Raw genomic sequence first — 26,491 nt, 5'->3', positions numbered from 1 at the left:
TCTCCAACAAGCCGTTAGCCCTCAGACAGCAGGATGCCTTTACTCACCATGCAGCCCAAAGTTCTGCAAAAAAAAAAAAACCACAACTCACCACCAAAAAAAACCCAAAAGTGGGGGCAGGAGGCAGGGTAAGGCGGCAGAGTGCCTGGGCAGGAGCATTGCTGTCCTGTGACGTAGCTTTCTGGAGAAAATGAGAGGATTTTTGGCTCCTTTTGGAGAAAAGAGTGAGAATTAAGCAAGGAAGATGTCACCTTCCTCCTTCAGAGCAGTGGCTGGCAGTGCCAGGGTCCCCTCCTCACCCCAGGATGATGTCCCCCTGTTTTGCTGGACCCTGCTGAGGCAGACACCCCCTGCTTCCCCCCCAGGACCCTCAGCCCTGCCCTGCTTTATGTGGGGCAGTGGTATCACGCCAGGAGGTGGGGACCAGGCCCAGCCCAAGTGCCTTGAAAACGCCTTCCCAGCAAGAAGGTTTGGCATCCCTGGGCTATGGGGAAACTGAGGCACAGCCTCCCCATGGAGTCACCTTTCCAGTGGCTCTGAAATCCAGTCCCTGGGAGTGTTGGTCACCAGCTGCCCAGCCCGGAGCCCAGCTCCACTGCACCCCACAGCCCAGTGCTCGGCAGGGGTGGAGGTCTGCAGTGGTGCTGGTGTTGGGTGACATCCCATGAACATCTCGTGGTATGACACGCTGGACACTTCCCAGCCCGAGCCCCACGCAGGCACCTCTGGGACAGCACTGCCGCTGAGCAGGACTGCCGTGTTAAACCAAATTAGAATGATCTGGCTTTGAAGTTTTTAATTAACTTTTCCCCTGTTTGCTTTCTTCTGGATCCAAGGGAAAAGCCCAGCCTCCCGCTCTCCCCAGCTTGCGTGTCAGTGTGTTACAGTGGAGGTTGCAGACTCGGATCTGCAGGGAGTCAGGGGGGAGCAGAGGGCTTGGCAGGTGGGGCCAACCGAGGGGGTGCAGCCCCCTGCCTGCCTGGGATGTGGAGGCAGAGTGTCCAGGCCCTGCCCTGCCTCCATGGGAGCATCCCTGCACAGCCATGAGCATCCTCCCCCTTGTCCTGGCACACTGGCCATAGGGTGCCTCCAATTTGCATTGCCCCTTGGTGTTTCATCCCCTCAGAGCTGCTGATGTGGGTTAAAAATAGCCAGGAGAAAACCCAACCAAAAGCCCCCGGGGGGAGAGCAGCCATGAGGCCATGGCTGAGTGGTCCCCTGTGCCGAAACACCTCATTCTGCCTCCCCGAATCTGCAAATAATACAGAGAAAGCAAATTAACAGTGGGGAAGGGGAGGGAAAAGAGCCAGAGCCGAGCCAGTAACATGAGGTAGGGAGAGTGGCTAAATATAACAGATCCCTGAAGGCACGGGGAAGAATATGACGGGGATCTGCACTCCTGCCATCCCAGAAGGCGGCCTTGTGCCTTCCCAGCTGCTCCTCATAATGCAGCCCTGCCCGGTGAATACAGAGAGGGAAAAGCCTCCGAGAAGGGCAGCAGTGGGGAGGCTTCTTTCCTTGAGCCATGGATGCAGGGAGCAGTGCTCCCACATTCAGCAGAGGATGGGGGTCCCCCAAGCACCCAGGGTGCCCAGCTGGGAGGCAGCTGCTGCCTGACCCACTTGCAGGCAGCCGGCGGGCAGTGGGATGCTGCTGGGAGACCCCAGGGGTGCTGCCTCCGCAGCTAATTTTAGCCTGTGTTCAATTAATCATGGAGCAGGAGGGGATCTCAGCAAGCCCAGCCTTTGCCAGTGCCTCCACCAGCTCCTCTTTCCACCCTGTGAGCGCTGCTGGAGGGTTTGGAGGAGCAAGGGCTGGGCATACACCCACCTTGTGATTTTGGGCTGAGGAACTAAGAGAGACCCTGTGCCAGCCTTCTGCCACCTGGCTTTAAGAGGCTGGGGCAGCCCTGGGAAGGATGTCCCATGGCAGCACAGGGCCAAGAGGGAAGGAGGCCTCCATTGGTATCTCCTCATGCCTCAGTTTCCCAGCGTCACTGGCAGTGGTGGCCTTTGCTATGGTGTTTCTCAGGTTGCCTGTATGTTTCTGAGCAGGAGTTTTCCCAGCATGCCAGGGCTCTGGAATGCCTCCCTGGAGTGGGGAGCAGTGACACCCAGCAAGGGATGTTTCAGACCTCTGCTGCACGCCCTGATGGCAGCCCCTTTCCTGGGATTCACCAGCTCCGGCCCTTTCCTAGCCCAAGCTTCACAGGTCACCATGTCCAGTGCTGCTTTGCCAGGCAAAGTTGGGGTGGGAGTAGCTGCATTGCTTGAAGACTGTCAGCTTCCCTGGCACAAGGAGGGACACTGGTGATGCTTTTGGAACAGAGGGTGACACCCCTGTGGTCCCACTTTCCCCACAGCCCAGGTTCACCCGTCCTGGTGTCAAAACCATGGCACAGTCCAGCCCTCCCCTGTGACAAGGGGAATGGTTCCTGACGGAAACAGGGCTCGGCTGGGATTGAAACCCTTTTCCTGCCCGCACTGCATGGCTGGAGCTGATAAGGCCTGGATAACCCCAAGCATTGTGTGCGTTGTCGGCCCATGACCCGCCAGCATGAGAGGAAACGCTGCTGCTCGGCCAGCCAGGATTCAGGGGGAGGCCCTGTGTATGCTGGTGGCAGGCTGCTGGAGGGCCCTGCAGTCTGGCCAGCCTGCCTTTTTTTTTGCCAGCATATGAAGTTTTGAACTGGCTCCGTCAGATCCTCATTGGTACAAGCCCAGGTTGCTGTGCCAGCACATGCCAGCCGGCTCTCGGCTGTTCGGTCATGAAAGCTGCCAGCCTGGAAGACCTGGGGGTTCAGGGTGGTTGTCTGGTGTAGTCAGGGTTTGGCCCTTGGGACTTGCAGGGCTCTTCAGATGGAGCTCTGAACCTGGGTCACCGCTGCCTGCTCCAGAGGGCAGCTCTCAGAGGGCAGACTGGCTGAGCAAAACCTCCCCAGCCCAGACGGAGCCACCAGCTTTACTGTCCCACACTGTCCAGGGCAGGCTCACTCCTCGTGCCGCTGCTCAGCTCGAGCCAAACTGCGGAACTGTGTGTGTGCCAGTGCATGTGTCCTCCCAGCTCCTGCCCTCAGACACTGTCTGGGCTGGAGTCACTCTTTCTGCTGCAGTGGCTCTGGCTAAACACCATGGGCGGATCACAAAAGAAGACAGGGTGGGTGACAAAGTATCGGTCACGCTGCCAGCCACAGCTGATTTTCCAGCTTGGCACCAAAGCCAGGAGCATCCTCTCCTGTGTGGTGGCATTTCCATCCCCTGCCTCCTGCCTGGCAGCGGATGGGCAGCAGCGTGTCACCCTGCTGCCCTTTTGGCCAGGAGATGCCAGGAAAGGGCAATGCTTCCCATAGGGAGTTTCATGCTGGAGCAGGGAAGCTGATCCCACCAACACCCCTGGCCCCTGCCTCCCTCAAGAGCTTGCCAGCCTGCTCTGCAGGGGTGGGAGGAGGCAGGCTGCCCGGCAGACACACGAGCGGCTCTTGGGAGAGACAGGATTTGTGCTTTCAGGAGGGAAAATGAGTCATAGGAGGTGTGACAGGGCTGTGCCAGCAGCTGAGAGCGGGACTGGGGTAAGTGGTGGCTGTCGGCTGCTATCCAGGAGGTCAGGCAGAAATGCTCTTACAGGCCTTGCCTGGCTTTAAAATCTATTAACGTCATTTTGCTGTTCGAGCCGAGAGCGGCACAGGCAGCAGAAACGTTTGGGCATGGCTCAGATCAGAGCAGGATTTCAATTACAGTAATCAAAGGTGACACAGATAAGAAACCCCTGGTCTATGGAGCCACGACAGCTGTCCTCTGGCTCCAACCGGCACCCATCCAGAGCAGCTCCATCAAAATCACTGAAGTGGTACTAGGGTAAAATTGGATTGGAATCCATTTTCATCTGCCGTGGTGGAAAGTGCTTTCTCTGCACTCCTTGGGGAGGAAAGCCACCTTTTCAGGGAGAGCAAGGGAGGAAGGTGCCAGGCATGGAGGAGGGGACAATGCCCCCAGCGACAGCACTGATGGCTGTTTTTGGATGATAGAGGCAGCAGAAGGAACAGCTGGGATACTGGAGCATCAAGGCTCTGCCTCCTGCTTTCCCCTCTCCATTTCAGCCTGGCCCCACAGGGATGCCCGTGGCTGAGGCAGGGATATGCTCAGCTCAGTCCCAGGTTCCCCAGAGGGATCCACTGTCCTCTGAGCCATGCTGTGGCCAGAGCACCCCAGGCTGTGCTGCAGGACAGACCCCCGACAGTACCAAGGAAAATCTGAGGATAGGGTTAGGAGATTGGAGGAGAAGAGCCCAAGGGGCAGGATCTGGCACTCTCTTCTTTCATCCTTGCAAGTGGCAGAGTGATGCCCAGGGAAAGCTGCCTCCCACTCCTGCCTCTGCCACCACTTGAATGTGCCCCTGGTCAATCCCCTCCACTGCTTTTGTATCGCACAGTCTGGGATTGCAAATCTTTTGGATGGCAGTAGGGCATCCCCTGCCTCTGACCAGCTCACCCCTTCAGGCTCCCACCCCATTGAGCCTCTGGTGACCACTGCCACGGCCTCATGGGACCCTGGCTGCAGCTGAGGGGTGGGGGCACCCCTGGGTCCCGTACACACAAGGGGTCCTTTCTGCCCCTGCCCCTGCCCCAGCACGGCAGGATCCGGCCAAAACACAGCGCCTCTTTCTGTGCCCACTGGCCCCGCTCCAGCCTGGCCGGGTGTCAACTGCCCAGCCGCAGCGTGTCCCCCCCGGAGCTCCGCCGGGAGCACAAGCCCTCTCCCAAACACTGGGGGTTTGTGCGGGGTGGCGGGGCTGAATGGTGGGTCTGTGTGGCCAGGAATGCCGGGCAGGGAGGGAAGGCGAGCCGCTTGTTTCGTGTGTTTACCTGGAAGTGGGGATCATGGCCAGGCCCCGCTGCCGCAGCGGCGGGCGCTTTCATGCCAGAGCTAACGGGATGGGGAGTGCCACGCCGAGCCCATCCCCGAGCAGCCTGCAGCATGGCAACGATGGGGACACAGCAGGGACCTGGTGGTGCATCCCTCCCTCCGTGTGCCTGCACAGTGCTGAACCCTCCTACTCACTGCAGCTGGAGAGCGGGAGCCTGGGGAGGGATGTGGAGCCCAGGCCATCACAGGGGTGGGTGATACTGCTGGTCATCCTCTGCCTTGCAGCATCAGTATGACCCAGGGCTCTACAGGGTTCTCCTGCATGTGTCCTCATGCCAGCTGGGTCCCCATTCTGGCTGTATGTCCCCACACTGTCCGTGGGTCTCCATCCTTTGCATTGTGTCCCTGAACTGGCAGGGTCCACAACCTGGCTACATGTTGTCCCCATCACCTGGGTCCCCATCCTGGCTGTGTGTTCCCATACTGTTCAGGGTCTCCATCCTGGTTGCATCCCTGCCCTGTCCATATCTCTCTGTAGGGACTGTGGAGCCCCACACTGGCTGTGAATGCCTGTACCAGCTCTATCCCTGCACTGGCTGCATCCCTGTACCAGCAGTGTCCTCAGGGGGACATGGGAGACACTTAGCAGCTCTGGGAGAGAGGGGCCACCCATGCAAGCACCAGGTTTTGTTCTTGTGTGAGCCAGGACTGACAGCCACACGCAAGCTGCTGGGGAGGGAAATGGGATGATAGCATCTTCGTCAGCGCCTGGATGCACAGGGATTAATGAAGCTGGCTCGCCGTCCCCGGGATTCAGGTTGCCTTATCTGTGTCTATCTGTTCTTACCCAGCCACTGCTAGAGCTGCTCCCGATGCCGCACAGCTAATCCCACAGGCTGGCAGATAGGGCAGGGACTGCTACCTCCACCCACACCCTGCCCACTCCAGCAGGGCCAGGAGCACGGAGCTCTACCACGACCTGCTCCTGCCCCCAGGCCAGCTGATGCTGGAGACAACCAGGGGCCCAGGGCAGAGGTGCAATGAGTTTGGCAGTCTCAGTCTGGCAGTAGTACGTACAGGGTTGGGAGGCAGACACTGGCATTGCCTCTTATCCTGACCTCAAGGCTGCTTGACCTTCCAGTTCTCCCAGCAAAGCTGTGTCTGTCCAGTTAATCTCTATTCATCCTTCAGCTCAAAAAGTTACTGCCTCACAGCCAGGGCTACACCAAGTCTCTGGGAGAGACTTATGGCTGTTCTTTGGACAATTTCTCCATCTTTTGGATACTTCTGGCATTTGGGAAGGATTGCAGGTGGTGAAGGAGCTGCGGCACCCACAGAGGCTGGCATCTCACTGAGCAGCCTGGCACCATGTTGTCCCCAGGACACATGGAGCTAGGGCTGGATCATTCCATCTCACACCACAGAGATGTGGCTGCATCATCCTCGGCTCTTCCCGAGTACCTGGAGGACCGCAAGTCCCGACTGCCCATCCCTGGTGCCATCAGCAGAGTGCCTTCCCTCTGGCCTGTGGTACCTCTTATTTCTCCATTCTGTGTTGGCTCTTCATGCCCTGGGGCGGGAGGAGCATCTGGGGCTGTGCTTCGGCACCATCCCAAATTTCCGACCTGGCGTGTGCAGTGCCATGGCAGCGCCTTTATTTTTTCAGCTGCTTCCCTGTTTTCTTTGCAATTGGGCTCTTTCACTGGGTGATGGTGATCTCAGGGGCTATTTGGGGAGGGTTCAACATGCTGCTGAGCAAGCAGCTTGCAGCGTGGTGCCCAGGCCCAGGACCCCGTGGTGGCCTGCCCTGTCATGCACCCCACACTGGCCATGGCATAGAGGGAAAAACATATCACCTGGACTTGGGAGAGACCATGGGAGGGAACCATGGTAGAAGAAGCCATGCCAGGGGGAGAGTGGGGTCAGGAGAGCAGGAGCACTCAGGACCCCTGTGTGAACAGGGTTTGGAGGACTGAAGCCCCCAGTGACAAGGGGATAATGCAAAAAGCACCAGCCCGAGCTGGTCCTGCCTGAAGAGCCTTGCTGGGCTGTTTCAGGAGCAGTGACAACCACTGAGTGGCTGCAGGTGTCTGAGGGGAGCTCTGCTCCACACCCTCTAACAGCTGTTTCTGCAAGACCCTTAAATTGAAACATTTGGAGTGTTTCAGAAAGAGAAACCTGAGTGTTTTGGGGACCAGAACAATTCAAAAGATCCGAGACAAATTCATGAGGCATCGGTCTTGACCTGAATCTGGAAGCCGAAAGCCCTCATCCAAGTTGTTTCCACCCAGCTTTTAGCAGGATTAGAACGCCAGTGTCCTGTGCTGGCAGGGATCACCTGGGCCAAGCACATCCAGCCCCTGAAATCACTTTGTGCAGGCCCCAGAGTCCATCTTGGCATCCTGGCTCTTGCTGCTGCCATCATTTCCAATTTAGACTTTCCTGTGGCACAGACCAATACAGAAGCACTTAGCAGGATGGCGCTTCCCCTCCCTGGGGAGCCAGGGCTGGTGCTTCGCTCTTGCCGCTCACCAGCTCTGAGGAAGACCGAGGAGCTTGAATTACTTTTTTCCAAGAAAGGTGGACTTGGTTTGCAGAAAGATAAGGGCTGGGGAAGAGTTATTCTGCTCTGCCGAGCCTTCTGCCATCTGGAACAGCTTTTGGTTTCCTTCTGGATACTTCTTCCATGACCTGAGATGCGAGGACCAGGAGAGGTGCAAGGGCATCATCTGGACCCCCAAGGAGAGGAAGAGTGAGGAGATGGAGCCAGGGGAGCCATGGATCTGTCCCGGTGCACCCTCTTTGCAGGGGTGGGTCAAAGTCAGCCCAAGCAGGTGAAGAGCTGGTTTAGGGAAGGGCTTGGAACAAACCTTGCTGTGGAAGGTCGTTCAAGTCCCCCAGTCAGCCTGTCCATGGGATGTGCCTGCTCTCTTTGAGCAGCCACCTGCCCAACCCTTGCCAGGGTGGTGGCCATGATCTCCTGCAGCCACTGCTTCTCATTCCACATCCTCCAGCCCAGGGGTGGGGAAAGCCTCATCATCTCCATCCTCCCTCTTTCCTTCCTGGGAATAAAGGTAAAAGCAAAGTCTTTTGGCTGGATTACCCAGGGACTAAAGAGGGGAGAGCTCTCCCCAAGGCAGGGAGCACTGCTAACCCCAGCTCCCCAGCTGAGAGGTCTCTGGTGTCTACTAATGAGTTGTGCTCCTGCAACTACTTTGTCCTCAGGGAGGCCATAAAAAGTGTCTGCCATTTCTCCAGCTGCCTGTTCCCAGAGAATAGGGGAGACAACTGGGTCTCTTGGGCATGGTGCTCCTCCCACTTGGAAAACACCCCACAGGGCTCTGCCGGAGGCTGGACTTCAGCTTCCGTGGCCCTAAATGTGGTTCTGAGCCACTTGTGTCTGTGCCACATATTAGGGTCCCCTGGTCCCTACCAGCTGCTCTGCACCAAACATTTCCTATCTGGTGGCTTTGATTTGGTGTTCCTGAGGTTGACACCCGGCTCAGGACCATGCTGCCCAGGCAGCCTGTGCCGCCCTCAGCATCCAGTGCTTGAAACCACAGCCTCTTGGTGAGCATCCTCCCTGGAGAGGCTGCTCTCTGCAATTAATCTGGGCATGGTTTATGCTAACGACTCTCCCCACTTTAAATTATAAATGGCCCTTGGCATGTGTGCACACAAACACACGTGTGAGCACAGAGATCCTTTAAGGCCATCATTAGCTGTAATTAGCGGGATCTGTCACTCATCTTTGGCAGTTAACGATGAGCCCTGAGTCAGAGGAATCCAGCGGCAGATAAAATAAACACGATTTCAAACAGTTTGGAAATAACAAGCCCTCATTAATCAGACAAGCCCCAAAGGGAAGCGCTTGGAAAAGTGGTGGCTTCTTTGCTGTTGCCGAGAGCGGGGGTGGGTGGGCTCCACACCGGCCCCCGTGCTCCCCAAACCAACCCCCCAGCGGGAGTGGGAGTCAGGCTGCTTTCTTGCTTGGCTGACTTCATGGCAGGACTGAGGTGTCAGAACCAGTCAGCTCGAGCAAAAAAACTGAAAATTGGAAAAACCCACCCAAAAGGGCTCCTTCATGGCCCCTCTCTGGGCAAAAGCAGCTGAGGCTGGCCCTGAGGTGCAGGTGGGGGTGATGCTGGTGCAGGGGCTCAGCTCTGGGTAGAGATGAAACAGCTCTGGGGCAGCACATCCCACAGCCATCACTCACCCCAAGATGTGAAAGGATGTGTGGGGAGGAGCATCCCTGTGATCTGGAAACACAGGGGAGAGAGGATTTGGGGAAGGGGCTGGCACGAGGGATGTTTCCTAGGGAGCAGAGGGAGCTGGGGAGACTTCTAGCTGTCACAGCTGCAGCTAAATCACAGCAAATAGGAGGGGAATGGGACACACGAGGCTGGTTTATATTACAAAGGAGCAGTCCATCATGGGGTATTTAAAATAATCCGCTTAGATGCACAGTAGCAGATTTGGAGTGCTAAGGGAATTGAAGGCGCTGTGGCTTTGCAAGGCTGGATCAGATCTAGTTAAGACGCCACTTAGGACAGTACATCCCATCCTGCCTCGCTGCCTCAGGGGACAGCACACAGCACCTGCAGCCCCTGCAAGGCCACTCCCAGCCCACCAGGGAGGCGCCCAAGGTGACACTGGCCACATCGGGATGGGTGACAATACCCTGTGGCATCTTCCTGGGACAGGTGGCAGGGTTGGGGAGCATGGAGCCATGGGCTGGATTAGGCACAGGACAGGAGGTTCCCATGAGGGTCCAAGGCTGCAGAGGGGTGAAGGAGGTATAACTGGTGCTTGGGTCCAGGGGACACTGGTGTATCTCGGTGGCACCTTTGTGCTGAAGCCAACTGACTGGCAAAACAGCTCAGGCCAGGGGAAGCTCGGGAGAGAGCTGCACCCGCACTGCCAAGGGATGGGAATCTCCTCTAATAGCATCCATGTGGCATTTCCTGCTCAGCTGGGGCTGGGGACACAGCACAGGGTCCTTTGTAGGCTGGGACCAGGGGATTGCATAGGGCTCTGCACCTGCTTTGGGTGAGGAGCTGGGGCTCAGGCTGCTCTGCAGGGCTACCAGCCAGGCTGCTCTGCCCCTGCGTGGGCTTGCAAGCACCCCAGCAATGCCAGTGGCTGCAGAGGGGAGTGGCTCCTAATGCCGTGAGCTAGGCAGTCCTCTGCTGAGGTCTGGGATCAGTCTAGGGTCTATGTGGGTAGGAACATGGACTGTCTGAGCATCTCTGAGAATCCTAGCACTGCTCCTCTGATCCAGGCTGAAAGCTCAGCTGAAAGAGAAGCCAATTTATTCTGAGAGAGGGATTTCATCCCAGAGACTTTGTCACAGGCAGGCATTCCCCCAGAAGAGCATCCTTCCAAGGGCAGATGGTTTCCACCTTGGGCTGGCTCAGGGGGTTCAGCCTGCAGGGGCCCTGCAGAGCCAGACCAGCAGCAGCCTCTTGGAGCTAGGCAGCGTTGCCGGACGTGACCCTGGCATGGAGCTGGTCATCAGGCTGCCCATCCCTTTGCTCCCAGGGAAGGCAGGGCCCAGTAACATGGCCACAAAATCTGAAGCTGCATGTCAGATTAGGCCATAGGACTGCCTGCCCCTCTTCTTGTCCTTAACCTGTGCTCTCTGTCCCCCTCCGACCCCACCACAGAGCTGCACTCAACGCGAGAGCTCACTCTGGCAGGTTTAAACACTGTCCCCAGCTCCCCTGAGCATTAATCCGAGGGAGGATTAAGGTTACCAAGCTCCTGGAGCCACCCAGCTCTCACGCCTCCCGGAATGGACCCCTCTGTCCTGGCCCAGAGAGGGCACAGTGCTCTGCTGTCTCCCTGGGGACTTGCTGCTGTCCCCCCTGAGCTCCCCGAGCTCTCCTCCATCAGCAGGCATCTCACTGGGGTTGTGCAGCACCTGTTCACCTCTCCTCGAATCAGAGCCCATGGATCATCCCTGGGGCTTTGGGGGCTCCCAAGCCTCTGTGAACATCTTCTCCTTGCTCCCTGCAAGCCTTGGGGTGAGGGTCAGGGTGGGTATTAGCTTCTCCCTGCTCTTCTCTCCTGTGCCTTTGGTGCTGTGCTCTGGTCACTCACTCCTAGGTGGCTCTGGGTTCGTGACAACTAGTTTAAATGCATGGAAAATACCTTAATCCCAGTAAGAGCCTGATCCCTGTCTGCTCATGCTCCCTATGAAAGCCCCCCACTTCAGCCATAATCCCCTAGGAGAGGTCATCTGTGCACCCTTCAGCTGTGGGAAGAAGAGACCCTCTCTGGGGCACCCACAAACTCCTGGGGTTGGCACACAGGTCCTAGTTAGCATTGTCCAAGAAGTCTTGTCACCTGCAGAGGACAGTGCAGATAGAGATGCTTCTGCCACAGGATAGGATGGCCAGGGCAGAGAGGGTCACAGGTGGAGCTGCCACCCTCTTGTGCCCCCTTAGTGCCACCAGCTCCAGAACAGAGGTTTTCAGAGAGAATCAGATAAGTGTTACCTACTTTTACACAGTTAGGATAATTTTTCATTTCTGTTCTGAGTTACTATATGCTCCACAGTGACCAGAACCCCTAGCTTGCCAGTCCCTATCCCACAACTGCCCCATTCCACCCAGAGGGCTCCCCAGGGCATGGGATTGGAGGAACCCTGGCTTGTGGGGAGAAAGGGGGTCCTGGCTCTCACCCCCAGTCCCATTTCCCCAATGTTGGGAGCTTCTGCTGCCTTCACCTGCCCTGAGTTGTGGCCCCACAAGCTGTAATCCCCCTCCTGCTGCACCTGCAGGATCAGAGGCTGCCAGTGTTGAACCAATCCCAGAGAAAGGAGGGCACTGGGGAGGTGATAATAAACCCTAATGATACCTGGGGAAAGGGGAAGAACAACAGGCTCTCCCCAGTCTCTCGCGTCTCTAAGCAGGCAATAGGAAAAATGTGTGTTTGCAGAATTGTCTCTTATATTTATAAGAAGCAAGGACAATGCTGGGATAGAGGCTGAGCTGAGCTTTTAACCAGCCAGAATACACTTAGCAGGAGCATTTACCTCTGCCTCTAATCCGCCTGCCACAAAGACTTGCTAACTCCTTCCCGGATTTAACTGGAAGGCTTCAAATCTTCCTGCAGAGGAGAGAGTTAAGCCCGAGCTGGTGCTGGAGGGCTGCACAGGTCAGGGTCAGTGCTCCTCCCCTTGGGCACATCAGGTTTGGGCTGGCCATTTGAGCCCCATACTCAATTTTTTTCTGGCAACAGGTCCTGCAGTCAGGACAGGCAGGAGATGGGCATGTGCCAGGAGCCCCTCAGTCCGTGGGAGCTCCGTGCTGGTGGCTTCAAAATTAGAGCTTGTGCAGAGCAAAAATTTGGACGTTTCTGAGCAAAAATCACTGCTGCTTAAATGCAGAGCAGAGGCAAATGCTCTGGAAGAGCCACCTGGCTGGCACAGCCCCTCTTGTTTTCAGGCGGATTTCTTGTAAGAAAAGAAAACATCCGTAGCCAGCACTGGGTGGCTGGGGAAGGCAGGGGAAGGCTGCTGTAGGATACAGCCATGCTCTCATGACTCCCCACCCCAGAGCAGCCACATCCTCCATCACCTGCACAGTCCTCAGAGCCCAGGGCATTGATGCTCAGTGGCGGGCACCAACACTGTGGCTCATGCCAGCAGAGTCCCTCCCCTTATGAGCATTCCCTCTTAGGATGCTTTGCCTCCATGTCAGGGAGGGGAGAGACAAAACCCCCGTCCCTTGGCCCTGCAGCACACCCCTATGGCACCTCACAGCACAGTGACACCAACACTGCCACGGTGTCTCAATAAGGGATTTTGGTGTGGGGCTTTGGGGCAGGGGGACGGCGACATGGCACGGGCTGATGTCACTGAGCTGGCTGGTGTTGGGCAGCACGTGGCTCTGGTTGCTCTGCAGCAGCCCCACAGCCCGCTAGTGCAACCCTCCAGCGAGGATGTTCTGGCCAGGAGAAGGGCTGGCTCACTTGCTGGCATGAGCCTGGCCCAGCCCCGCAGAGGGGCTGCCCACCCTCGGTCTTGCCCTGTGCTGCCAGCGCTAAGCCTCGCGTGCCAGGTTCACAGGCTGAGCCGGGAAGGATGCGTGAGCTGAGACAGCAGAGCCAGGGATGAAACCTCCCCTTGACTTCTGGGAAGCCGGCAGTATCGGAAATTTCCCTCCCGGCACAGCTGCATGGGAGGGGACGGCGAGTCCCCTCGGCCAGACTTTGCACAGTCTCTCTCCATCCGGCAGCACCTCTCGGGGCGCGAGGACAGACGAGCCTCGAGCGCAGCCCAGGCCAGGGTGACACGATGGCAGCCATCCCACTGCCACCGCCCCGCACCGGCTCCTGCTCGCACAAAGGCCGGAAGCTGGGAGCAGCCGGGGGGTTTCCCGGTTCAGCCGTGGCCCCGGGTTCCCCAGGGATGAGCTGGCTACCAGCCGGCAGCACCCAGCCTGGCCTCGGAGTCCCTTTGCTGTGCTGCTCAAGGGGCTTCTGCCACAGTGGGGGAATTCCCTGCCTTTCCTTCACTCAGTTACCCCAGCGCTGCCGCAGTGGAATCATTATGGGGGGGTTCCATCCACAGAATCACCTTCTCCCTAGGCTGGGTGCAGAAAGCACCTGGCAAGAGAAAATCCACCTCATGTGCTTCTGAACTTGGCACTGGGACCCGCAGTGGGCAGAGGGTGCTGGGCTGAGGGTGCTGTGCCGGGACAGGCGGGCAGGGCTGCAGAGCCCCCCCACTCCTCCCCTCCAGCCTGCCGGGCAAGGGGCCAGCTTGGCTTCCGCAGCCCTTTCTGCAGGCAGGGCTGGTGTGTTCACCACAAGCTATGGATGGCCAGGCTGCCGCTTACAGTAAATCTGAGTAAGTTGTTTTGGGCAGAGCATTTGCAGTCCCGCAGGCAGCAAACCAGCCATGTCCTACTGGCACCGTCATCTGCCGCAGGCGTCTCCTGTTTCCAGCGCGCTCCTTGGCTTTCCCAGCACTGGCCTGCCGCGTGTCAAACCCCGTCATCAGCACAAAGCCACTTTCCCAGGGTTCCCCCACCTTCCTGGAGACAGCTCATGTCTCAGGGAGAGGAGCAGCATCTGCTGTCACTCCCCTGCTTCAGCTCCAGTTGTACAGGAGAGCTGGCAAGGAAGGATCCCAGGGCACCCAGTGATGCCAGCACGGTCCCACAAACTGCTGCTCGACCACCCTGTTGCTGCTGCTTTCTCCCATCACTGCCCTCTGGCCATCAGCTCCAATCTCCAGCAGACAGACTGGGGGATTTTTCAGCTTTCTTGGAGAATGTGAAACCTTTGTCCCTGTGGTAGCCAGTGGATGAACCTGAAGCACCAATGAAGCACTTTCTTTAGGGCTTAAGTGGGATTTAAGTGGTGAGGGCTCCAGCCCCCTTCACGGATGGGTAACTCCAAGCACTGAGAAAAGGCAAGATCTGACTTAACTAGCAGAGTTTCTCTGAGCCCTCAGGATCACATTTTGCATTTCCTTACCCACAAGTACTTTCTCCCCACCCATCTTTTAAGTGAAAACCACTCAGGGGCTCATGCCATTAGTGACTGTGAGGCTTGGGGCTGCAAGGACTGTCCCACACCTCATTTCGCACCTGCACCCCAAGTCCAGAGGAAGGTGAGGTACACACTAGCAAAAGATTCATTCTGTTGAATGACCAAGAAGCAGAAAGCAAGCAAGGCACTAAGTCACCCTAGGACAGACCACCTCCCAGGTTCTGAGCCCTGCCACCCCTGGCCCACCAGCCTGGGGACATTTGCCTCAGAGCAGCTCTGCCAGCTCCACGGCATCTGCTGCATTTGGCCCAAACTTTGCCAGCATGGGAAAAGGATGCACAGCAGACACAGGCAAGGGATTTTCCAGGGTGAGAGCTTGCTCCTAGTCTGGTTTTTCAGAAGCAGACTGCGAGCATGTTAATCAGAGGTATTTGTCAAGTTGGTTCCTGCAGTGGAAGTGATCAAATAATTGTTCATACACTCGTCTGGCCCAATGGCTTATGCTCACAGAGCAGAAACTTGCTGTCAAGCTGCAGGACTGTGCTTCCCCCGTGATGCTGTGCTTGTACTGTAAGAGGAAGACGCTGAGGCCGCAGGTGCCTTTCCAAGGCAGAGCCGTGTCACAGTCCAGGCACACTGCCAGCCAGTCACTGGGCCGGATTCCTGCCTCCCTTTCTCTCCTAGAATCTCGGGAGGGTTGTACTTGACAACGGGGTTTTCCCTTTTCTGCTTGCCCAACAGGGTACTTCCAGCATCTTCTCCGCTCCTTCTCCTCTCCTTCCCCCTCCCACCAGTTTGCATTTCTGACAGCCCATCTTTGGGTTCTCCCCACCTCCCCATGCTCAAGCAGGCATCTGGAACACTGCTGCTGCTCTGAGCGAGGATGGAGGGCACACATTCCTATGGGAAACTCAGGCTCTCCCAGCAGCAGCCTCTTCCAGCCCCTAAAGTGACAGTGACCTGAACATTTCTGTTCAGACCAACTATGTTTTCAGGCATTTGTAACCTCCTCTAATGTATTTTTCTTTGTCCTTTGGGGTTGAAATTATTATGGCTTTGTGCAAAAACCAACTCTGAAGTGCTTGGGGAGTGGAAACCTCCCATTATACTTTTGAAAAATAATATTAATCTTCCCTCTCCTTTTATAAAGAGCTCTCTCCCTGATGGCTCAGGACTGGAGGTAGGCATTTGATGTGGAAATAGCCCTTGCTGAAAGAGCCCTTTTGATGTTCATTTTTCACAGGGCCAACTCCAAACCAAACATGGGGAGCACAGGGTGCTGGCAGGGCTGGGCTCCAAAGGCTGCCCAGGAAGGACATAGAATAAACGGGATGTGCTGCCAGACATTTATCCTGCCTGCCTTGTTTCTCTGAGCAATAGGCAGGTGTTTCCAGGCTTCCAAAAATAATAAAACCGGGGAGAATTCCATTCATTAAAACTGTCCTTGGCCTGATTCAGCTCCAGGACTTAGGGCAGGTGCCCAGTCTGCACTGAGCCAAAGTGATCCTTTGCCCAGGACAAGACTGGAGTGCCACAGGCCCAGACAGCATCCACAAGCAAGAGCATCCCCATCCTTCCTGCAGGGACATAGGGGACAGGGAAGTGGATTCTCGCTCTGTGACTGAGCCACTGTCTTGGGGTGCCTCTGGTGGCAGGGAGCCTGGTCACATGTTTGCTTCTTTCAGTCTGACATAGCTCCTAGCTCCTTATTTAGTGGTTTTAGTGTCCACCAATTTTGCCTCCTGTAGTGCAGCAAGCAAGTTTTTCCTCCCTTCCCCTGCCTCCCTTTCTCACACTGTTTTCACCCATTTAATTCCTCAAAGCACTTTTAAGAGGCCATTCACCCGGAAGGTATTGCCCCAAACAAAGCTGTATTGTGTACGTTTCCCCAAAGCAAGATAAGAGCTTCCCGGTGTCGGAGCAGTAAAGGTGCTAGCAGCTCTCACAGAGCCCCAGTGTTTGGGATGTATCAACCCACCGGCTGGGATTTGCATAGCTACAATATCCCTCTTCATTTTCTGGCAGGTTCTTGGCCTGGAAACCAGTTGTATTAAACCTTAGACCGGTGTATTGGCCTGGCAATCAGCACTGCACGATTTACTCCGTCTCTCCCCTTTTTCTTTTCGGAGACAATACACATTCTGTGCTTTGTCAGCAGAAGGCAGGGCGAGAGCTCACCCTTTGGGGCATCCCATTCCTGAGAGCTGCAGGCACCCAGTGCTCCAGCAGCTGACAGCTGTGTCTGTGCTCCACAAAGAGCTGGTGTCCAGTGCATGGTCATGGCACCAGGAGACAAAAGATTTTCCACTGTGTTCTCTACCAACCCATGTGTTGTGAGAGAGACTCCGCTGCATGTTACCCGAAAGCTTTGTCCTCATTAAAATCTGAAGATGTTGCAAGTTTTATCTGATCCTTGAGGAACAGATGAACTGCCGGACATCTGGAAATCCTGGACGCAAGCACGGCTCAGCCCAAAGGCACATGCTTAGCAAGACCAGTGCTCCCAGGACCCAGGGGACCAGCCACACACGTGCTGTGCAGTCCCTCCGTGCACGGGCTGTAAAGCTGATGCTTTCCAAATGCTCTGGATTTGTTGCATGTTTCGAGGACATCTGTGTAGCATAGGCACTGGTGGGCTCAGGATTCCAGCAGACAGCCATAAGATTTACCTGGTGTGCTGGGAAGCTGAACTTCATGCTGCAATGGCTCATCTGCCAACTTGTGCCCAACTCCAGCTGTGCCACTGCAACTAGGACTTAGTGAATCTGTGAAATTTTGGGGTTTGATCGATAAAGTCCTGTCCAATGGCACAAAGTAATGTGGTGGTTTGCAGGTATAAGGGATATATCCTGTATGTTTCTAGAGGATATCTAGGACTCCACAAGGCAAGCATGGCAGCAGAGTGAGTTCTCAGTGTCCCAAAGTCCCACCTGTCCTCCATAGAAATAATATTCTCTTGGGAACCCAGCATTATCCAACTGAATTCCCGGTCCGAGTTCAGAAACCTTCAGCAGGGAAATAATCTTAATGAAAAAGACAGACAAGAAAAGGTCTTAAAGAAGCTGACCTGCAAGTTGCCTTTGCTCAAACCCTCCCTGCCCATTTCCTTGGCTGGACAAGGAAGGCATCATGTTCATGTGCTGGATTTTAAACAATCACCCTACACCATGCCGTTTGTTTTATTTCCTTGCTCAGCGCTCAGAGGCTGTTCTTCTTTTGCTTATTTACTGTAAAGCAGAGAAAGCCAGGGAAAATGATCTCCAAAGCAAACAGAGCCATGTTTCCATTTGGGAAAACTTAGAGGGAAAGCGCGTGTAGCTAAGCAACAATGCATGATGGTAAATGGGTCATTTTCCAAGGCATGAATTGCATGTGGATAACTGCAAGGAAAACAACCCCAGCCAACACATGGCCGATGTTTGAATTCTTGGCATAAGTGATTAATAAGAAATGAGAGGACTTTTCAATACCCCCGAGAGCTCCCGGGGTTGTTACGGGGGTTTTTCTCCTGCTTTCCATCTCCACCCAAAACCTGGGGTGGGAGTCTCCGTTACTGGGGCTGGGCAGAGCTCCGAGTGCGAATGTGTTGCAGCGAGGTTCCCTGGACACAAAGAGTGATAGGTCAGCTCCACCACGTCCCAGGGAAAGGGATGGGGCCAAGGGGGTTGCATGGCAGGACTGGGGACTCAACCAGGAGAAACTGCCTTCTGTTTTGGGCCAGAGGGAAGCCAGCATTCCCCCGTGCATTAGCACTGAAGTTTGATCTCAGCCTCCTCCAGCAGTACCCAGGGGTGGCTTTGCTCACTCTTCCTCCTCGTGAAACCAGATAATCTCAGCTGTAAGGAAAGGGGGGATGGGAGCTTTCTTACCCTGGGGTAACACATTCTGCATATATAAGGGTACTAGTACTAGGATAACACTAGCTATGGGATGGTAAAATCATTCAGGAAGCCAGGAATGGGAAAATTTGCTGGAAGATAAATAGGTGAGATCACTTTGAGTTGGAGGCATAACGTCCACATCATGTAGCTGCTGCATTATGGTGGACTGTGCCTGTCTCAGCTGTGGGTGAAGGGTTAGGGGACCCTTCAGCTTCGCATCGTAGCATAGGAAAACTATTGAGTTGGGTTTTTTTCAGAATAATAACAAATCTACAGAGTTCGAGTTTTGCATTTGCAGAAGTGACCACTCCTCTGGGCTTTTCCAGAATTCCTCCTACTGGGAATGGTGCCACCTTCAAGCCCATGCTGGCAATCCAGCTTGAAGGTCACCAAGTGGGATGGCAGCAGAGCAGGGATGAGACCTCACTTTTCCTAGAGGTGGCATTGATTTCCTCTTCCTGCTGCTTGCATCACTGGCTGGGATCAAAACATACACTGCCATTTTTACTAAAAAGAAAGAGTTAATGCAGGAAAGTGCTGGGATTATTTCTTCCCTCCATGAATAAAGTTCTACAGTTCCTTTTAAAATCAGACCTGAGGAATTTACAGAGCGGTTATTGTACATTCCTTGGGAAAAGAAAAAAATCTAAGCAAGTAGTTCCAGTGCATTAAAGCAATGAATAGAGGAAGTGAAAAATATTTTAAATTCCTCTACAGTGTTACATTTAAAAAGTGTTCTGGTTTAGGACATTAGAATTGGGGAGGTGGCTTTTTTCTCTCTCTCTTTTTTCCCCTTCTAATTTCTCTGAACTTGTTACAAGTTTCCTTCCATTTTGCTCACCATTTCCAAGCAACTAAATAGAAAGAGGCCTGGAACGATGACAGAGATGCAAAGTGCACAAAGGGACCAGAGTGTGGTCCGATAATTCTGTAATTGGAGCTGCTCGAGGCAAAATTTTTTTCAAGCCAGTGTAAATGGGGATCGCTGAAACCCTTAACAATCGGTCTGTCAGGCTGCTTCTTTAATGGATTGCTCTGTTTAACTCTCTCTGTTTGTCACTGGCAAGATGACAAGAGAAATTAGTGTACTGGAAAATATAAGGTAACTGGCAGTTCCCCAGCCCAGCTCCACAGCCCCGCAGACCCCGGGGTGCCGCAGCGCCAGAGCCCGGCTCACCGGCTGCTCTCCCGCCTCTGTGGAGAAGGAGGAGGAGGGGAGCTTGCAACTTCCTACCCTTCCTAGGGATAGGAAGACCTGCAAAAATACCCCGTGGCTCTGGGGCCGACCTAGTGAAGAGCGTGTGGGGAGAAGGGGGAGGGTTGGGGGGTCCCTGGAGCACCGAGCGCAGCTGGCAGCAGGCCAGGATTGGGGTGGGGGAGAGCGCCTAAGCGTCCTCCCAAGTTGCAAACCTGTAATCAGCAGCAAATTGGCTTTGTTGTCTGCTTTTACACCACAGATAGTCTTTTTTGAAAGCACTACGAGCTAATATCGGTTTTCTGGGAGCACTGGGTGAAGGGTGGGAGCAGTTACCGTCGGAGAAGGTGCTTCCAGTGCGTGCGTGAGTGTGCGTGAGTGTGTGCAAGGGTGCACTGCTCTGGAGATGCTCCGACACCTCCATTGTTCGCAGCCAGACCCTGAAACTTGGCAGCAACGATGCCCCGAGGCTAGAGATGTACCTTTCACTTTTCCCATGAAATTCCATTCTGGTTTGGCTGAGTTATTTAAAAAAAAAAAAAAAAAAAAAAGTTTGAAAATCACCATTTCCCTTCTGCTGCCTGCATTCCTCAGGAAAACTTTGGCAGCCTGTCAAAACAATAACTGAACGTGAACTTTCTAAAGAGCTGGCCCGGTGCTGTCTGCCAAAGCAGCAATTCAGCACAGCTCAGTGCTGCGTGTCCTTTCCCTCACCCCCCCTCCATGCCCACCCCCTTGCACGCCCAACCCTGGGCACCCTCTGGTGCAGATGTGTCCACCAGTGTGCAGGCCACTGTCCAGCTGCAAAAGCCACACACACCTCCTCTCCCCTCACAGGAGAGCAGCCTTCTGCTTCCATCCTGGACCGTTACTCCTGCAATATTTTTGGGCAGAAGCCTTTGGAGCAGCGAGGAAAGGCCAGCCCAAACCTTGCTGAGGAACACCTTAGGTCCAGCTGCAACAACCTACGTTGTAGACATTTATTTAAAAGATCTTTTTCTTCATTCTTTTTTTAAATGCTATTTCCTAAGTTAAAAGAATGTTGTTTACAATAGAAAGCCAACTGCTTTTAAGTTAGGAAATGCCTAATGTATGATTCCTTGCAAGCTCAGCTCTGTGTGCACACACTGTGCTCCGACCTTTACGTACGTGAGCCCCCGTTCCCAACCTCTATCCTTACCCTGTGGACAGGGGAGGGAAAAGGGCACAAGCGGCTCCCACCGCTGTAAATAAGACACTTCCTAACACTGAAGTGTTTTGTTTGAATGTTTTTGCAGACCGCATATTATTCTTTAATACAGGTTTTTAATGCAATGTATAATTTTCTAACCAAAGCACCCGACTTCGGCGCACTTGCCAGAGTTTTTCCTCACCACAGAAATGTGGCCGCATCTGGGGTGGAGTGAGGCAACTGTTTTGCAGCCTATTAGGACATGAAATGACTATAAAGCAGAGAGGAGGAATCACAACCCTTATTAAAAAAAATCCATTACATTTCACGTGAAGGTGCTGGAAGATGCGTGGAGGGAAACTGCTGCTACTTCATCCCTGCAGGGATTAATACTCTTAATCTAGTGGCAAGTGCTTTGTGGTCTCTGTGGTACTTTGGGGGCTCAGACTGTACAATTGATGGGGAAGATGGTGCTTGCACTGTCCCCATTCCACCAGCACCACTCAGGTTCAGGAAGGCAGGATGACCCTCTGACTTTCCCAACACCTCTTCTCCCACCAGCAAGGCCCAGGTTTAGCTCACAGCACCAAGCCACGCCAAGGCCCCAGTGGCAGTGCCTAAGCCAAAGCAGACCAGCCCTCCTATCTTTTCCTTCTCATCATGAGGAGCTGAGAAACAGGCAAGAAGAATCCATTAACTAAACCAAACTGCTGCAACTGGTTGTTCCTTGCAAGGTGCGGCTGCCTCCATGGGAAGCTGGCCACCAGTCATGGCCCATCCTCCACAAATCCCAGTGTCTGTGCAGCACAAGGCCAGGACTTTCATGTAGCGTTTACTGACAGCCAGGGAGTTGTCCTTTCTGCTCTACCTTCTCCAAGCTCCCCTCCAGCAGGCCCTGAGCTTGTGCTAACAGTGAAGCTAATATGTGGATCTTGGGAGTGGCCAGGAGTCTCCAGCCTGCCCCAAAAATCTCTCATCGTTTTCGTGCGTTTGGCTGGCAGCACCATGGATTCAGCCCCCTCCCTCCCTCCGTCCTCCACCCCTCCAACTATAAAAGCCTGTTGTGGCCTACATTCAGCTGTCGGATATCACATTATCATGGCTCTGCAAAGAGGAAACCAAGCAGTTTGGCACAAATGGCTTTTCTGTGTTCAGCCTGTTCCAGCGCGGGTCTGTTTGGCTCCTCCTGAAGCACATGGAAGCGCTCAAAACTTCAATATTTAATCTTGCCTTGAAATGCAAATTGTCAGATCCTCGGGAAGGAAAGCGAGTGAGTGCACGGCCGCCGATGCGGGATGACGGGAAGGCAGCAGGCACCGGGCTCACTTCTTGCCTTTCAGCCTTAGCGTGGGGCACCAGGTCCCCTCCTCCAGCATTTCCATAATCACCATTATTTTATTTCAGTGTTTGAATGTAGGTTTTCCTGACTTGGGGGGACCCAGTGCTCAACCAGACCCTGAGCATCCCTGAGCGCTCGGCGTGCTCCAGGTTTCATGTCTGTTCCCCGTGGGCACTGCTGTGATGCTCGGTGGTCAGACCTTGTGCCTGTGGAGGAGAGGCACAGACAGAGGGGGTTTAGCAGTGTGTGAGGCAGCACATGTGCCTTCCTCTCCCCCCTCAGCACACACATGCACACCATGCTTACCCCTTGTGCAAGGCAGGTGTTGTGGTAGGAAAGGGAGCACCTCATACGTGCGTCTTGGGAGCCAAGCAATCCTAGATATATTATAAGTACAGTTTTGAGAAATAAAAACACATTAATATTCCGTTCTCTCAAGGCATTATCCTACTGTTTACCATTACACACAATCCTTTGCCTTAAATTGCATCTTTGATTAAAGCAGCAATGAGAGAAACCAGTGCTAATAACAAAATGTATTCCGCTTTAAATCACTAAAGTGAAAACATCAATAAGCTGTAACCATCAGTGCCACCATGAAAATGAAGGGAACCACCATGGGAAACAGCAAGGATGAAATCCACTTTGCCAGCATAAAAGCCAAGTAATTAGGTCTTATGTGGGTGGAACTTATAATGAGGTGCAGGAAGGGGGAAAATGAATTTCAACCCGAGTCTGCCTCCTCCCCCACCTCTGCCAGAGCTGCTAATCTAAGTTTGGGGGCTGCCATAGGGACTGCAGCCCCAGTTTTTAGTTCTGCAGGGTCTGCAAAGCAGCATCCACCTCTCCAGCTGCACCCATGCCCAACCCTTGTGCAGTGCCCCACACCCTGTCGCTGGGCAGCCAATGGCTTGTACCCACAGCACCAGCTTAAATTTTCTCTGGGGGAGTGGGCTGTCCTTCCATTTCCCTTTGAACAAGCTGGAGCCAATATATTGTATCAGCCCAAGGAATTTAATTTAAAAATTAGAAAAAGGATTCATATCTGGCTATCACGGATTAATCAGAATTTGTGGATGGGGTTATAAAATTAATTTATATACAGTGAGTGATTTGAATCAAAGCCCTGTGCTCCTCTGCAGCTGTCCGTCCCTCAAGGAGCTCTGTTACTGGAGCAGCCTGCTCTCAATTGCTGGCTGTGGAAGTTGTGATACATCAGCAAACTTCAGATCTTCCCTCATACTCTCACATCGGGTGCAACCTCTCAGTTACTCAGTATTGCAGTCACCCTCGGGTTCACCCAAGCCGGGAGATGTTCTCAGGAGCTGCTGCCTAGTGCTAGAGCAGGAGAAATTATTCGTCACTTGCTCTTCCACGCTTTGAAGCGCAAATGAAGCAGACAACTTCAGCGCTGGGTTTTCCAGCATTCCCTGACATCTCCGCAGATCGAGGTGCTGTCCCTCCTTGTGCCTGCGACACTGGTTGGAGGTCTCAGGAAAGGACTTTTCCTGAATTTCTCAACTTCGTTTAGCCTTTCTTTGAGCGTGCTTTGCCGCGCTAAAGCCGAGGCTGAGTGCCGAGCTTGGCAGCACTTCTGCCTCCCGCCGGTGCCTGTGGGCTGCGGGCTGCGGCTGCCCATCGGGATGTGGCTGCCAGGCAGGCTGAGGTTCCGTTTCGGGTGTGTTCGCAGCTCAGACTTATCCCAAAGCTTATGAGAGACAGACATCCAGCTTGGTGCCTTTTCCTGTGGGTTGGTGGGTATTTTTTGTTGGTTTTGGTTTTGGTGTGGTTTTTTTTTTTTTTTTTTGGTTGGTTGGTGTGTTTTTTTTTTTTTTTATCCCCCGCTGGTTATGTCACTAGAAAGCGCGCTGGGTTTTTCCCGGGGGTCACACCCGCGTCAGTTACGGTGTCCTCTGAAATGATCGGGTTATTACGTGGATCGCAGAGCAGGCAGCTGACAGGGCCCTGCACAGGCAGGGCAGGGAGGAGAGCCCTGTTTGTGGCAGCGAGGCAGCGGCTGAGGGGTCAGACACAGCCGGGCATGGGGACAGCGGCTCCACCCGCACAGGGCGCCCTGTGCCCGCACACCCCGTCCCCACAGGGGGGGGGTGGCAGGCAGGCCCGGCGCTGCGGCACACCGGCTCGGGGGGAGGAGGGAGCAGCACCCCCGGCGGTGCGGGCAGCAGGCGCTCCCCCACGGGTCGCGCTGGGGCTGCCAGTGTCGGGCCCAGCCCGGGCACTCCCGGGGTGCGGGACTGCGGCCGGACGCGGGTCCCCCCACACCCCATCCCCGCTCTCGCCCCAGCGCTCGCCTTCCTTTGTCCCGCTTGGTAACCGGTGCCCCCGGCCAATCGCCGTCGAGCCGGCCGGCCCCGCCGCCCGCCGATTGGCCGGGCCGCCCGCAGCCCTCCGCCAATCGCAGCGCTCGCTGCTCCCTCAGACAAAGGCAGCGGCTCTGGCAACTGCGCCGCGCTCCCCCCGCCCCCCGCGCGTGCTCCGCGGCACCGGCCCCCTGGCGCCCGGCCAGCCGCGGCACCTACCACCGCCGCCGCGCGCCTCAGAACGGAGGGGGGGGATGGCTAGGAAAAGGCGTCGAGAAAAGTGGCGGAAGGGAGACGGGTAACAGTTAGGAAAGGGAGAAAATAGATTTTTGTCCCGTGTCAGGCTTTCTGTCCGGGCGTGCCCCGCCAGCATGAAGAGCGATGTTACCCCTTTACGTCTCTTTTCGCCCACCCCCCCTCCTCCGCCTCGTGGACGCGCCCGCTCACGCACACCCCCGTTCGCCTCCAAGGGGTTAAAAAGCCGGTGCGAAGCCCCGCCCCGCTGGCGCCGGGGGGGCGTGGCCTCGTCCCCGGCAAGAGGCGGGCGGCGGCGGCCGGGCCCCTCAGAGCCGCTTAAAATGTCACCGAGCGCGGCCGCCCCGAGCCCGGCACCGCCGCCCGCCGCCAGCGCCGCCCGCCGCCCCGCGCCGCCAGCACGGCACGGCGGGCCCCGCCGCGGGCCGCCCGCCCGCCGCTGAGCCCCACACGCCCAGCCCAGCCCGGCCGGCGGGCACAGCGCCGCTCGGGCTCCGCGCCCGCCCGTATTGTTGCCCGCCGCCGCCGCCTCCTTTCTCGTCCTCCGCCGGCGGAGAGGATTCATCCAGAGACTGAAATCGCCCCCTTTTTATCCGCTGCTTCCCACCATCGCCACCCCCCGCGCTTTTCTGTGGGGCGGCTTGTTTCACCCGTGTTTTAAAAAATACTCCGAAAACGGCGATTTTTTTTTTTATTTTGTGTTTTAGAGAGAATTCAGGAAAGTGGCTTTTCTGTGGAAAGGTGTCTCTTTAAACAAAAAGAAGCACTCTCTCTATGTATATATATTATATATATAACTACCTATCTTAGTTCCTGCAGGGCAGCTGCTGAGGTGACTTGCGTGGAGGCTTTTTTTTTTTTTTTTTAATAAGTTTAATTTTACGATTTTCAAATTTATTTTTTTTTTATTTTTCTCTTTGCTAAAAGTGTTATTTTAGAGAGAGGTGGATCCTTCTCGGCTTTTTTTTTTTCCCCTGTCTTTTTTTTTTTTTTTTTCCTCCCCCCCCCCGCACTCCGTTAAAAGCCGAGCTACCCAACCTCCTATTCCCAACCCTGCCGGGACTTGGCTGTCGCGATGTACAACACGGTGTGGGATATGGACCGCGATGACACGGACTGGAGGGAAGTGATGATGCCCTATTCCACTGAGCTGATATTTTACATTGAGATGGACCCTCCAGGTAGGGAGCCGAAGCCTGGGTGCTGCCGTCCATCCCCGCCCTCCCTCCTCCTGCACACTTTTCCCTTTTTGAAATAAAAGGGGGGGGGGAAATTAATATCTGTAGTTTAACTTTGCGTAAACTTTCCAGGGACTTGAGCTCGCTGTCTCCTGGGCAAAAGTGTTTTGATACTGGGATTTTTTTTAGGGGGGGGGGAGAGGTGGGAGGGTAAGAGCGATTTATGGTGCCTTTGGGGAGATGGAAGGAGGCAGGAGGAGGAGAGCTGCTCGCAGCCCCTCTCTCGAGTCTCCTTTTTTTAAAGCCTTTATTGAAAAGCGTATATTTCGCATGTATTCGCTCCTAGAGGAGCGCTTTTATTATCCTCTTCACCTGTGTGCCTTTATGTGCCTGTAACACTTTGATGGTGGTGATTTACCCACCTCCATTCAGTTCCAGTTTAATCGCTTTTACAGTCTCCGAGACCCTTTTCTCCCCAGCTCTCTTCCAGCATTGACAGATGAGGTGTGTGCTGTCGCTGGGTGTTGGTGCTGGGGGGATAATACTTGGGAACAGACTGCAATCCATCCCTGGAGGCACTGTTACTTTGATAACATTTAATAACCTTGTTCAAAAGGGTTTGATGCAACTTTTCCCCACGCACACTCCCTCACCCCCATGGATTGCCAGTGCTGAAAATGGGGAAATGCATTGTCCCTCGTTTGCCTGAAGTTTGTAGATGGGACAGAAAGTTTCTTTTGTGTCTAAAGAGTGAGGGAAGGCTTATGAGGAGGAGGAGGAGGAGG

The 26,491-nt window shown here is 54.8% G+C and overlaps 1 protein-coding gene across 3 annotated transcripts in view; it reads left to right on the top strand.

Annotated features, from left to right (window-relative positions):
* LOC116790925 (phosphatidylinositol 3-kinase regulatory subunit gamma) overlaps positions 1–26,491 on the top strand; it is a 78,043-nt gene that overhangs the window by 20,558 nt on the left and 30,994 nt on the right. Inside the window, exon 1 of one of the 3 annotated variants that reach the window (XM_032696470.1) lies at positions 24,986–25,709. The exons of the other annotated variants lie outside the window; for them this stretch is intronic. Within the exon in view, the coding sequence (XP_032552361.1) occupies positions 25,604–25,709 (106 nt within the window). The 5' untranslated portion in view covers positions 24,986–25,603. Of the gene's footprint in view, positions 1–24,985; positions 25,710–26,491 lie in introns of those variants that run through there. 3 annotated transcript variants of the gene reach the window in all.

This window comes from Chiroxiphia lanceolata, chromosome 9, assembly GCF_009829145.1.
Source record: "Chiroxiphia lanceolata isolate bChiLan1 chromosome 9, bChiLan1.pri, whole genome shotgun sequence".
Taxonomy (NCBI): Eukaryota; Metazoa; Chordata; class Aves; order Passeriformes; family Pipridae; genus Chiroxiphia; species Chiroxiphia lanceolata.
This window is presented reverse-complemented; position numbering and strand designations above follow the sequence as displayed.